General features: G+C 57.0%; 1 protein-coding gene across 3 annotated transcripts in view; it reads right to left on the reverse strand.

The window, feature by feature from the left end:
* Nucleotides 1-11,619: 11,619 nt before the first annotated feature.
* URB1 (URB1 ribosome biogenesis 1 homolog (S. cerevisiae)) overlaps nt 11,620-13,510 on the reverse strand; it is a 66,000-nt gene continuing 64,109 nt past the window's right edge. For all 3 annotated transcript variants that reach the window (XM_012732280.1, XM_012732276.1, XM_012732270.1), the window contains exons 38-39: nt 12,913-13,509; nt 11,620-12,257 (exon numbers count right to left, since the gene is read on the reverse strand). In XM_012732280.1, the coding sequence (XP_012587734.1) occupies nt 12,073-12,257; nt 12,913-13,509 (782 nt within the window). In that variant the 3' untranslated portion in view covers nt 11,620-12,072. The remainder of the gene's footprint in view (nt 12,258-12,912; nt 13,510) is intronic.

Here is a 13,510-nt window from a genome sequence, read left to right on the forward strand (position 1 = left end):
TACAGGGGGTGTCTTTCCAGGGGGGGCTTTCACTCCCTTGTTGTGGAAACCCAGCAGCTCCCTCCTTTCTATTGAAGGGAATGTGCTCAGAACGTCCCCAGGTGTGGGCAGGTGTTCAGGCTCTCGGCCAGCAGAAGCACTCAGCCTTCTCACGTTGGTCAGTGGTCTACCGCAGCTACACTCTGGCTGTGCAGAACTGAACCAGAATTCTAGGTTAGCCTACTGGAGGGGCATCTGACTCCCTAACTCATTCTCCAAGGCTGAGCTCTAGCGCCTCTCATGTGCACTCTGCCCATCCCAGCCACCAGGGACGCCTCTATGGAGTGTCTGTGCTTCTTAGGAGGGTGAGTGTGGACCTGGGGTCGGGCCCCACGAGCTGAGAAGAATCCTCATCACTTTCCATCAGCTGAGGGCTGGGTGAGCCCTGTTTCCCTAGAGCTCAATCTGGGTGGGATCTTGGCCCAGACAAATAAATCCTTTGGTCGGAACAAATGTAGTGACTATGGTTCTCCGGGATTTAGACAAAAACTGGGAGCTGCATTTAATGGGGGCAGGGGGTGAAGTGCTTTGGGTTTCAGTAATCCCCTGCGAGTTCAGGTTCAAGTTCAGGGCTGCCATCCCTCAATTCCTGCCCTCGGATGTTACACTGACTCTAAGCCAGTGGCTTTCTGGTTGCTTAATAGCCCCGAGAACTGCCTTAATGTAAGTCAAGGGCACTCCGCGCTCTCGTTTTGGGTATATTAACCAGTCAAATATTTAAGGTGGAAGCGACAGTCTATCCCTGTGAGGCACCCGGATCTATCTCCTTTTTGGTTCGTGGGGCAACCCAGAGGAAACACCCCCTGCCTTCCCCCCCCCCCCCGCCCCCCAGCTGCCTTGCAGGGTCCTGCTGTTTGTTTTGGAGCTTGACCAAGGAGGAGGGGGTGGGAAGCTCTGCTGCATGCTCAAGATGTTGGGCTCGCCCGCCCCCCGCCTTTCCCCCAGCCACGCAGCTCCGATGAGTGGGCAGGCCTTGAAGCCCGCCGACCCACCGGCACCAAGGATGACTGGACAGAATCAATCGGCAGTCTCCTCCCAGGCCGCCCGCGGCCAAGCCGGCCTCCCAGCGCTGCCGCCATGGCCAACCGGACCCGGGCCCCTGCGCCCTACTATGCCTACGAGGACTACATAGACTACCTGGACCTCATTCCGGTGGACGAGAAGAAGCTGAGAGTCGACAAGCGTGAGTGGGGTGGGGAGGCGGGCTGAGGGGCCTGGAGCTAGCCAGCGGCTTCAGCCGTTCACTCCATTGATAGCTCCAGCCCTGAGTGCGGGAAGCCAGGACAAGGCCCTGGGCACAGGCACAGTGAAGGGGCAGCTGCTGTCTTCAGGTCAGTGTCAGGCTGGGACTAGCCTCTACGGAAGCGAGACTCGGCGCGCAGGACGTGCTGTTAAGACAGATTTCTTAGCTTGATCTGTCTGGGTTTTCCAAGCCGAGGGAAGCTTCGTCCGATGATAGATCTCCTGTTTTCTGCTATCTGTAGGTCGTGGTGAGAGGGTGCAATTTGTCCACCTGGAATACAGAGGATTTCCCTTTTTTTTATTTTTTGATTTTATTTATTCATACAGAACTGGGGTACAGGCCAGAGATGTGGAGGGTGAGAGGATTCACCAGAGACAGAGTGGGGAGCAGAGCAGGCAGATTGATGAAGTACACTGCTGAGGGGAGCAGCGGGCGGGTCAGGAGAGGTCTGCCGCGCCATGTGGTCACCTCCAGGGCCGTGATCGAACTCAGACTGAAGTGGCTTTAGCTTCTTAGTGCAGTGCTTTAACCCGCTGCGCCACCAGGGAGGGCCCGGATTTCCCTTTTTTCTATTAAAACACCGTTTGATGTTTACTCTGGGGGTGGGGCGGGGGGTGGTGGGGATAGAAACCAGGAGACACCCTCTTTTGGCTCATCTCCCTTCCCAGTTTTGTTCTCTCGGATATCTTGATGCTTAGCGAGTGATTCCCTCTGGTTTTTTAGCTTCTCAGCTAGGAGAACAAGTTAGTTAAGAAATGAGCCTGAAAAACAAAGCAAGCCAAAGCAAAGTCTCTCCGGGAAACGCATCCTTGCCTCCAGGCCCTGTGTATTTCACACACGAGGTCAGGAGACACCTGTCCCACGTAAATGCAGTTGCAAGGAGCAGTCGCTTCATCAAAGAGCACGTGACTGACTCAAAACTGGGATCCGTTTAAGGGAGGCCCTTGGGGAAAGTTCAAAAGTGTCTTGTTGGGATGGGTCCAGCTTCTTGTTTCACTTGCACCTTCCAGAAGTCAAATGCAGGCGCCTACCCATGTTTGGGGGGACAATACTGTGCCCCCAGCCCTGTCCATACTGATAGGGCTGGTGTGTTTCCATGCAAGACATATAATCATGATTTTACAATGCAGACTTTTGCACACCCAACTGCCAGTAATAGGAGAAAGGGGCAGGGTTGATGAAAACTCCTCATACGTGTTGTCAGAGCTCAGGACTTCAGGACATAGACTCATCTGGGCAAACTACAGGTGGGCATCCAAGAAAGCGCTTTTGCAAAAGAACAGGAAGGAATTAAAGAAAATCCTGGGTCAGCTTCAGACACTTCCATCCTTTTGAGTGCCAGAGTGTGGTCCACCCTCATCTTCAAAATACACCCCCCTGCTTTGAGTGGGGGCTGTTTGGACTCTAGAATCTTAGCAGCCCCAATCTCAGACTTCTACCCCCCTGACCCACAAACAACTCCCTCCTGGGAAAAGAAGCCAGTGGGCTCTACCCTGAGCTGGTCTTCCTCACACGGAAGAACTCTCAGTAGTTGCAAGTTGAGAACTTGGTGAGCACGGCAGTTGCAAAAGAGGTGCCTCCTCAAGCTCCCAAACCCAGTAAAGACCATCTCAGGGTGGAAACTGCTGCCCGAGAGGCCCGTTTCTGGGCCTGCCAGACACCCCAGATGCCGGGGCTGTTGACAGGCCAGTTGCTAGATCCGGCCTCAGAGGAGTGAACATCTAGGAATCACACAGCTGCTCTCTTCTGAACACAGTACGGGGAGTTCGGGGTTGAGAGGGACTGAAGAAACTGCCTATAGCCCTGGCTGGTGGCAATCGATTTTAGGGCATAGCATTAGTGGGGACGTCTCACTGTATAGCCGACGGAGGCTGCCGCGGGCATGACAGAAGCAGTGACAGTGAGTTTTAAACAAAGATACTCGCATGTCTCTCCGAACAAATGTCCCATCAAGGCAGCCCCACAGGAGATGTGGTGCCTCAGTCACATCTCAGTCACGCTGTGACTCAAAGGCTGCTGAAACTCTTCCCCTGAAACTACTTCATGACAGGCACGTTCTATGCCATGTCGGCAATGACAAATGATGCAGATCTTTTGGGGATGGATTTGCTTTGGGAAATAACTACGAATCACCAGAAACCAGTTAGGCGAACGAGATGAATGATTAAGCTAGTGGATGCCACCTGGGTGCCACAGATAAACTCTGCTCTCACAAAGTGGCAACACTGGTGTGTGTGTGGGGGGTGTCCTTAAGGGTAACTCCAAAAGAGGAAATCACTAGAGATGGATCATGTACTTGTTTTAAGAAAAAGAGGTATACTTTTTGGTAGAGAGGGGATGGTTGCTTTGAAGGTCAATATTCACTGGGATTTATAAGTTTAGGTACCTTCACTTAAAAAGACAGTCATAAAGAAGCTGATTTCATGACAACAATCGGTTACAAGGCCCTCGGTACCTCCTCCTCCTTCTCTCTCCGTGTGTCTCTGTCTCCTCCCAGAACGGGTGGTGGTGGACTCCATAACATCTTCAGGCGCCATCTTTGTTCCACCTCACAGCTCTGTCACCCACGATACGTCCCCCAGTCTCACGTCCCAAGCCTCACTGTAGGCATCACACCCAGGTTCCAACCAGCAAGATGGAGTGAGGGAGTAAGAATATCTCATTGGCCAGAACCGTGTCACATGGACACACCTAGCTGAAAGGGAGGCTGGGAAATGTAGTCTGTATGCAGGCAGCACACGCCCATACAGAGCCACAGGGCTTCCATCACTTTCGAATGACAGCTAGCAGTCTGCCACAATGACCTTGATCTTATCTTACATTTTAGCGATTTTGAAGGATGCGGTATTGTCACTTGCCTCAAAGCGTTTAACACTCAGAATGGTTTTAGCAAAGAATTGTGCCACGTCATGATACCCGCAGTCTCTCAGGGAGCCACCTGTCTGTATAACACAGACAACTTCTACAAAGACATGGCTGTGAAAACTCCAGACTGCCTGCAACCACATTGCCAGGGAAAGGCCGAGTCAGAATTTAAATGTGAAACCTTCACCTCCAGCTTTCAGGCCCTTAGTTTGCTCCATCGTTGGTCCCCGAGGGAAGTTAATTTTCTACTCGGACTGTGAACCCCTAAAGTCAGTAGCATTTGGAGGAGTGCAAAAATTGAAATGTAGCTGCTTTCACGCAACTAAACAGGGCTCTCCCGAGTGGGGAGTCATTTGGTTGGACTGATTTGCTAAGGCCAGGCAGGAGAGAACCCCCCCCCCACTCTCATGAAGTCCAGCCATCCGCAGACTGCCCATCACTTCACTATGGAAGCCCAACACGCCTCCTTTTAGAAAGGAAGAGAGGTAAGAAGGGAGAGGGGAGCGGGGAAGAGCCAAGGGGGCGTGGGAACAGAAGAGAAGTTTTCCAGGGGCCAGTTTTTCGTCAAGCCAGCCTGGGGCCTGCAGTAAAAACAAACACTGGATGTTCCAGCATTTTCAGTACAGGCAGGCAGCCTTTGCCCTCAGAACGAAATGTTCTCTCCAAGTCCTTAGGCTGAACCTTTGGTAGGAAGAGGACAAAGAACCCGACTTTCTTGGCTGCCTTTTCGACAGAGCGTGATGCATGAGAAGTTCGTACAGGAAATGGACAGTGGTGAACTTTTGGTCTTTGGGGTCTGACAAAATTCAAAGCTCACTTCTCTGCAGACACTGCTCTGTGAGCTTTGTCGCCCCATTTCCCGGGATGCTGTGGAGTGGGTAGTAGTCGAGAGTTGGAGCAGACAAGTCTGGACCTCAAGGGCTAAATGTTTTAAGCTGCTGAATTAGAGGCCCCAGCCAGAGTTTTCCTGGGTGCAGAAGACCTCAAATCCTGCATTTTCGCTTTTATGAAGGAGAAAGAGCATTAGTATCTCAGGAAATCTGAAACACCCCTGCAGAATCTGAAAGCATTTACTCTTGCACTTCGGGGGTTGTGAAATCAGCTGGAGGCTGGGCCAGAGCTGAGCTGAAACACACTCGTGGAATGGGCAAGGGAGGGTGGGAGAGTCCGAGGTGGCCTGTCCAAGTTCCTTCAAAGGAAGGAACTTCATCTGCAGGTGCCCAGACCGCCCCTTATCTGCCTGGGAGCTCGAGGGCGCCCCCATCAGGAGGAGACCGGAAAAACCAGAAGGGGAGAGGATGTGAGAGCCAGTGCGGTGTACTGAGGGCTGGGGGTGTGGGTGGGGGTGAGGAGGGGTGTCTTTGAGGCCCCCGCTTTTCAGGAGTGTGAACGCCAACGCGTGGCACATCACGAGGCAGTGGGAGCCACAGCCCCTTCTGCACACACTGTGTCTTTCCTTCCATCTTGCCTGGCGCTGTTAGGGTTCAAGGCGACTGTTACCTGTTTCTCCCTCTGCTTGTCTTGGGTTGTAGAGCGCAGAGGTGACATGATTTCCTCAAATACCATCGTGTACCCCCAAGGCCTTCACCAACATCTCTGTGTTGGGGACTCACACATTTCTACCACCCACTCACTCACTCATTCACTCTCTTGCTCACCTATTCATAAACGGCATTTAGTTGAACACAAGGGAAGTCGGGACAGTGTAAGCACCAGCCTTCCTGCGGGAATTCAGGGAGTGTTGGGGAGGAGAATGCAGGGAAGGAGGCCAGGGATTTCTGGGGTGTGAGGGTGGCCCCTCTGAACCTTCATAGCCCCCAGCAGAGCCTGTCGGCTTCCCAGTCTTCAGCGGCCTCCTGGCTCTATGTGCAGATGCCAAACACGTACAGGCTTGAGGCGTCGTGACCGGGGGCAGGACTGCTCTGTGGCTCTGGCCATTGCCAAGTCCATTGCCAAGGAAAGCACCCCACTGCAACAGACCTGAGCAGCGTGTTTCTGAACTGGAGCCCTGAGAAATCCACTGAGCTGCCAGGAGCCCCAGCGTGTGGAGGAGGCTTGAGCGAGTTGCTAGGTGCTACCTGCCCCTTCAGCCAAAGGGCCTTGCCCTCCCCAAGCCACTGCCCTAGCTGGGCTTGTCCATCTGAGTGAGAGGGACCAGTGCTGTCCATCTCACGGAGCAGCTTGGCCAGGACAGACGTGGGGTACCCTCCTGCCCTGCCATGGATGAGCACACGTCCCGCTCAGCTAACGCTGGGGGTCTCTGAAGCTGCCTCTCTGAGGCTGGTCACCAGAGGCCCCGGCAGCCAAGAGGGAGGGGGGCCATCCTGTTAACACAGAGCCCCCACTGGCTTCTCTTCTGCCTTCCAGGGAGAAGGGCAAGGAGGGGGAACTCAATCTGTGTGTAGCAGTAGCAGCTGAAAAGCAAACCCAGGGGTGCTACCAATATCACTCAGTGTCCCCTCAACAGAATCCAAGTGGACCCAGGGGCAAGTTACTCTGGGGGTCACTTCCCTACTGCCTGCCCCTTCCCGAGCAACACCTCTTCCCAGTGACAGAGAGAAGAGATAGGACAGCCTGTTTCTGCATACCAGGGCCCTATTCTCTCACTGGTGGTTTACAGGAGTCACCGAGCTGCTTCTCTCCCTCCCAGATTCCATCCTCATTGCCTTCTGGGTGAGCATGGTGGCTTTCGTGCTCTTTCTCTTCCTCATCCTGCTCTACATATCCTGGCGGACTTCCCGCAGATGAGGTGAGTAGGGAGTGGGGGGCAGTTACCTGTGGGTGGCTAACTGGCGAGTGACCCTACATACACCCCCAGCCTGACGACAAAAGGGATGAGTCTCAACAACAGCACGCTAAGGCCCTCCCTGGTGGCGCAGCGGGGTTAAAGCACAGCACAGAGAAGCTTAAGCCGCTTCCCCGTGAGTTCGATTCCCGCCTGCCCCGGAGGTGACCCACCTGGCGCGGCAGACCTCTCCTGGCCCACCCGCTGCTCCCCTCAGCAGTGTACTTCGTCGATCTGCCTGTTCTGCTCCCCGCTCTGTCTCTGGTGAATCCTCTCACCCTCTGCATCTCTGGCTTGTACCCCAGTTCTATATGAATAAATAAATAAATCTTTAAAAAAAAAACAGCACGCTAAGTCAGAGCCGTCAGGCACATGCAATTCCACTGCTGTGAAATACCCACCCCAAGCCAACCAACAGATTAGTGGCTGCCTAGGGCTGGGAGGAGGGAAGAGGAGGGAGTGACCGCTAATGAAAACAGTGCTTCTTTGGGGTGTCATCCCAGAACCAACGAGACCTGGTTGAAACAAAATACAAGCGTTTATTTAGGGGCCGCAGACCCAAGGGCCCTGGAGCCCTGTGCTGGGGCTAGCCTGGAGCTGGTAGATATATAAGATAGGGGAGGCTGGTGCTCACATGGGTGGTCTTATGCAAATCAGGCTCTCAGTGCAGTTCTGATTGGTGGAAAGTTTGCAAGGTGCTGATTGGTTGAGTTTCCATCCTGGACATCTAAGCAGGTGGATGCTTCTGAGCCTGACTAGGGGAGCTTGGACATGGGGGGAGCTTGGACATGGCTGGGGGCCACCTCAACACCTTGCCCCCTCCACCACACTCCTTTGTTAACAGGATGGCCTTCCTTCTCCCACGAGGGCTGCAGGTGACCAGCCCCTGAGGGGCAGCTTCAGCTAGCTGGGCAGGAGGAAGCAGGTTGTCGGTGAAGGAAGCTGGTGGTAGAGGAAGATGAGCAGGACTCTCAGGCCTGGAAGACCTGAGGGCAGCCCCTGTGCCGGATGGGGTCCCGTGGCTGGTTCCCTCAGGACTGTGGGTTTGTGGGTGTGCAGTGACTTCAGATGCCCCTCCCCCACCTGCCCACAGGCCTCACCCACCAGGTCTGCACGCACCAGGTCAGATCTGGCTCCCTACACCTGGGAAGGAGCTTTTGAGCTACGAGGAAATTGTCTTTTCTGCCAGTTTCAAGAGCTCAAGTGAAATGAAGCAGATTTTTACCCCCAGTGATACTTGGGGGAAACGATACTTGGGAGAAACTACTGAATTTGCTTTATCCCCTATTCTCCTGAGATGACTCACAGCAGGCCTGTGCTGGGGACACTTTGCAAGACTGGCCACTGGTGGGCGCTTCCCAGGCCCAGTAGGCACGCTGAAGCCCTATACGGGGCAGGCACAGGGCGGACTAAAGGCGCTCTCCAGGCCCTCCACACGGGCGTGGAATGCTCGGCACAGCAGAGGGGGCCTGAGTAAGATTTAGGAAAGGTGGTTCCTCCCCAGGAGTCCACGCGAGGAAGAGAACACAGGACAGCTCTACGCTAGGAGGACGGAGGAGGCCTCGCGTCGCCGGGCTGCTTCCTGGCCGCCTCGCTCACCTGTCCTGTAACCGAACCTGACCTAGTTGTCTGGTTTAACGCTCAAGCATCTCTTGGTCCATCCTGACTCTGCCTGAGGCCACGGTCCCTCGAACGGAGGCGGGTGGGTACACCTGTGCCCACTGCCCCTGGCGCCGTGGGCAGGGGAGTAAACCTGGAGGCGGATTTCTGGCTCTGAAACAAGTCGGCACCAGGCTTTGGGCACAGGGTGGATCAAGTGCAGCCAAACAGGAGCTTGCCCAGAGGCCCAGCCTGCCCTGCCCCGGCATACAAGGGGCAGTGTCCTCAGAGGGGGAGGCCTTCTCCGGGAGCACTTCTGCCATTTCTCCATAGGGTGGGCCGCTCCCTTCCCCCTCCCCCACACCCTGCTCCCCCGGCACTGAGGCACTGACCCGCAGTGCCTTCCCCACAGTCGCTGGGCAGCAGGGGTGCAGAAGGAAAGCCCCCCGGGAGGGCTGTTCTCTGGCCCTGAGACCTCTCCCATCTGCTCTGTCCATAGGAGCTGTGACACCACCCGACATGTTGCTGGAGTCACGGCCTCAACTCCCACTCTGTGGGGGCCCCCAGGGACCCCAAAGTCTCCCTCCAGCTCCGTCCAGGAACCAGGCAGGAGCACTGGCCCAACCAGCACTGCAGTGGGGGCATCTGTACACCCTGCCATCCCCAACCCCCTGGCTCCCTGCTCTCCTCTGGGACCTGGACCCCACGGCCACAGCTGACGTCAGGAGCAAGCCCCGCAGGCCCGCTCTGGAGACAAGCCTGACTGCAGCGGAGCACTGTGCCCTCTGCGCCGGGGGTGAACTCAAAGCAGCGGACGCCTGTGCACGTGGGACAGGAAGTCAAACGTGACGGCCAGGCGGCAGGGCCTGGCATCTACCCGGGTGCGCGCAAGCCCACCTGGCAGCCGCTGACCGTATTTAACACCTGTCCCCTGCTTGCTTTCTGTCTGAAGGGTGGGGAAATAAAAGCGATTAGCTCACTTGTAGTGTCGACTATTCTGTGACAGTTTACGACCCTGAGTTCACTTGGCCAGTATGCACCGTTCTTAGGACCCCAGGGAAGGTGTCGGAAGCCCTCACCCCGCCCCCCCCCGGCCCCCGCTGGTGCCAGTCACCAAGATGGGGAGCCCGAGCCCAGCCAGTCAGCTGAGCAGCCTGGGGAGCCATACCGAGGCCGCCCAGAGCTTTCCGAGACCGAGAGGAGAGGCCCCCCGAGAAGGCAGGCCCAAGCGCTGGGCAGCTGCAAAGGCCGCCGGCGGACCTCTGGACGCGGCGGGAAGGGCCCTGTCGATGGCGACCTCGACCTCGGTGACTTCCGGAGGCCCCGCTAGCACCTGCCCTGGTGCAGACAGCAGCGCACCGCACAACCTGTAAAACCGCCGCCAGTGGCTGCTCTCGCCAGACTGGACGGGGACGGTGGCTAGAAGGGGCGATGCAAGAGGGGGACGGAAGCACCCAGAGGTGCAGAGAGGGGCGAGAGGGACTCGCAGCCTTTCCGAAGAGTCTCGCAGGGCTGCAATTTCAGTCTATGGTCGGCGCCCCTCCGCGTCCGGTGGGACACCCAGGACAGGACAGCGCACGTGGCCAGTCCTGTGCCGCTTACCCGAGCCGAGCCTGACTTCCCGTCCTCACTTCCCAAAGTTCCGTAGGCGACGGCCACCCGGCCAGCGGTCGCACCACACGGTGTGCGCAGCACTGAGGTGACAAAGGCCAGGGACGTGCACAGGACGTGCGCAGGTCTGGCCAACCCAGGCCACCTTCTGCAGGGACTAGTGAGGTGGGGGTGGGGGTGGGGGTGTCCTGGCCCCAATCCCCACGCACCAGGGGTCATAGCTGTTTTGCAGCCTCTTGTTCTCTAATGGCGGGGTGGTGGGCAGGGGAGGGGAGGCGGGGTGCCCCTCTTTGGAGCAAGGGGACAAGATACAGGTGAGTGTTACCCTCGTCTAGTTTAAATCTCGAGTCATTAAGAAAACAAAATAGAAGCGAGTCGAGAAAGAGCCTAGGGAACGCTGCGGGTCTGGAAAGGTCTTCGGGGGGCTACATGCGCTACCCCGCACAGACGGGAACCACCACCGGTGCTGACGGGCAGGCCCGGGACCCAGTGTGTGGGAGGGTGTGGGTGACAGAGGCCGTGCTACCCAGGCTGACCATGACAAGGTCCGGGCAGTGGGGGAGACTCCCCAGAAGATGGAGGCTGCTTGGTTCCCAAGAAGACATGCAAAGGGGAGTTCTGGTTCCCAAGAAGACACAGTACGGGCGTCTCCATAGCGATGCTCACTGAGATGCCTTGGACTTGTTCTTGGCTAATAGCAATTGTACTCGACCATCAAGCAATTCTTGGCCCTCCTTTGTGAGGGGCCTAATTGGACATTGGGAACCGGTTACAAAAATGTTTAACAATTGACAGTGACTTTCTCAGAAAAGTACCTTAGCATAAATCAAGAGTGTAGACTGTCTTTATAAATATGGATACAATATGATTAGGATGTACTTCCTCCTGGGACAGTTGGGAACCTGGGAAAGGATTGTTCATAGGAGGACTTAAGGATTTGCTACTTTCTTTGAGACGCTGACCAGAATGATTGGTCATGCTGAAAAAATGGGGATGCTGATTGTTTTTGGTGGTTTTCTTTCTGTGATCAAGAGAACTTCTTTGTAACATGTAATCACAAAAGTTTTGATGTAGCCATGGAAATTGCTAAAAGATTTGCTTCAATGCCCAGACTGATGTAATCTCACGGCTTGGAAACTTTCAATAAAGAACTACTCAAGTTTTCGGCAGGAGATACGTGCACCAGCTGGTCAGTGTCTGCCTCATTGCTCATTTCGTGGACGCCGGCTCATCCTTCGGGAACAGGACCCTTGCCCAGCCACCTGCCAGAGCTGGACTCTGACATCTGGCGTGGTCCGACATGCGGGGACCCACATGCTTAAATACCAGGCTGGGATTTTTTCTGTGAAACCTGTGAAACTTCATATCTTGAAAGTCAAATCCTGGCCTCTAAAGTGCAGGTCTCTGTGGAACAAAAGTAGACTTAACATCAACTCAGCAGCGTACAAAAGTCTAACAAAAATAGAAATTTATTAACAAGAAGTTGTACAACTCAAATACCCCTCTTTAAAACACAGCTTTAAAAAAATACAAGAAAAAAGAAGTCAAACTGGATCCCGTCTTTGGGATTTCAGTAACACAACTTCCATTCAGTAAACAATGAGCGCGCATGGATGGAAGCCTAATCTCCAAGCTTCGTCGCAACTTCTCTTCACGTTCTTGCATCTCGCTTCGCACCGGGAACCCGAGAGCGGCACCTCTGCACCTCTGACGACAGGAGGTGGCTCCCGCCCACCTGAGGCTGAGGGGTGCGGCCGCCCCCACACGGCCTACCCTGTAGGCACTCCCTTGAGCTCGTCGCACCTCGGTCGCTTCAACGGCCAGCTCTTCTGCTCAGGGAACCGGGTCTCGCGCAGCCCTCTCGCCACGCGCCTCCCAGAAGCCGCGACTCAGCCTCCCGGAACCTGGCGGCGAGGGCGGTGGGCGGGCCTCAGGCTTCTGAGGTCGAGGCCGCGAGGTCCCTGCACAGCAGGACGATGGCCTCCTCTCTGCCACCTCGCAGCTCGGCTTCTGCAGCGTCACAGGTCATCCGGACGTGGCTCAGGAGTGTGCCCGGATGCTGGGCCCCCAGCCAGGCGTCCTTAACGTACAGGGACACCAGGAAGGCCGCGGCGGCTTGGAAGAGGCAGAGAACAAGGCCGTCGGACAGGAGCCGACCCGCCAGAGCCCGGCAGTGCCCAACCGGGGCGCCCCAAGCACCCAACCAACTGCGGCCTGCGGCACCCCCGAGGCAGATCCCCTCTGCCTTTGCTTAGCCTCTGGGCTCATCCTTTTTGTTCATTTTCAAAGTTAACTGCTACCAGCCGGCCTCGGCCCCGCAGGCAGCCTGTGCATCACGCTCCCTGTGAGCCCCCTGACAGCTCACTAGTGGCTAGACGCTACCCTCTGCTCGCGCCACAGCCCTGCAACACCTGCTGGGTGCCGGGCAGAGCTGAATGTGTCTGTGCCTGCGCGTGTCCGGAGGCGAGCACACACACCTCCGCACACAGCTGGCCCCAGGTGAACATCCTTCTTCACCTGGGCACTGTGGACAGGCAGGAAGCCCAGAACCGCCCCCTCCGCCCTGCCAGCGTGTGTGCCCGCGCTGGGCGACACTCCCCACTCTGGAGCGTCAGTAAAGCCAAAGCCGAGCTTCCAGGGCTGCACACGCCGGCCGGACACGAGCTCTCTGGGTCTCCAGACCGTGGGGAGGGGAGCGAGCGAGAGGCTGGCACAACAGCAGAGGGTCCTGCCCCGGCCCCCAAGCTCTCCAGCAGAGCGGCAGCGTTACCTCGCGTGGCCTCCTCCTCTTCCTCCTCCAGAGAGCGGCGGCACAGCGCCTCGACCGCCTGCCGGAAGGGGCTCCCCGCCGGGCCCTGGGCCGCCAGCGTCTGCAGCATGACGGTGCTGCACAGGCAGGCCGCTGTCAGCTGGGGCCCCGCCAGCCCCTCGGCCGCACAGAGCTGGCTGTGCAGCCGGAACAAGCTGCTCCTCGCGTCCTGGTCCCCGAGCAGGGCGGCCGCCAGGGCCGGCCGCGGCAGCACGTGGCTCCTAAGCCAGCCGAGGAGTCCTGCGGCCTCCGACGTGCGGAGCGGGCACCCGGCCACGGACCGCAGCGCCCAGCTGACCGCCAGAGAGGCGGCGGCGTGCGCGGGGCCCCGGGCGCCTCCCTCGGGCTCGCCGGTGCGCCGCGGAGCCAGGTCAGGGCTGGGGCACACCGGCGCCCAGTGAGTCAGTATGGACCGCAGGAGGCCCCTGCACGTCTCCAGGCTGGAGGCCTGCAGCTCAGGCTCGGCCGCCGCTTCTGCCTCCTCAGGCCGCCTCCTTCGGCCCCGCGGGCCTCTGGCGCGGGCCGGAGCGGCAGGCTTGCTCTTCTCCTTGAACATTTC

This window comes from Condylura cristata, unplaced genomic scaffold (assembly GCF_000260355.1).
Source record: "Condylura cristata isolate star-nosed mole 26May11 unplaced genomic scaffold, ConCri1.0 scaffold00003, whole genome shotgun sequence".
Taxonomy (NCBI): Eukaryota; Metazoa; Chordata; class Mammalia; order Eulipotyphla; family Talpidae; genus Condylura; species Condylura cristata.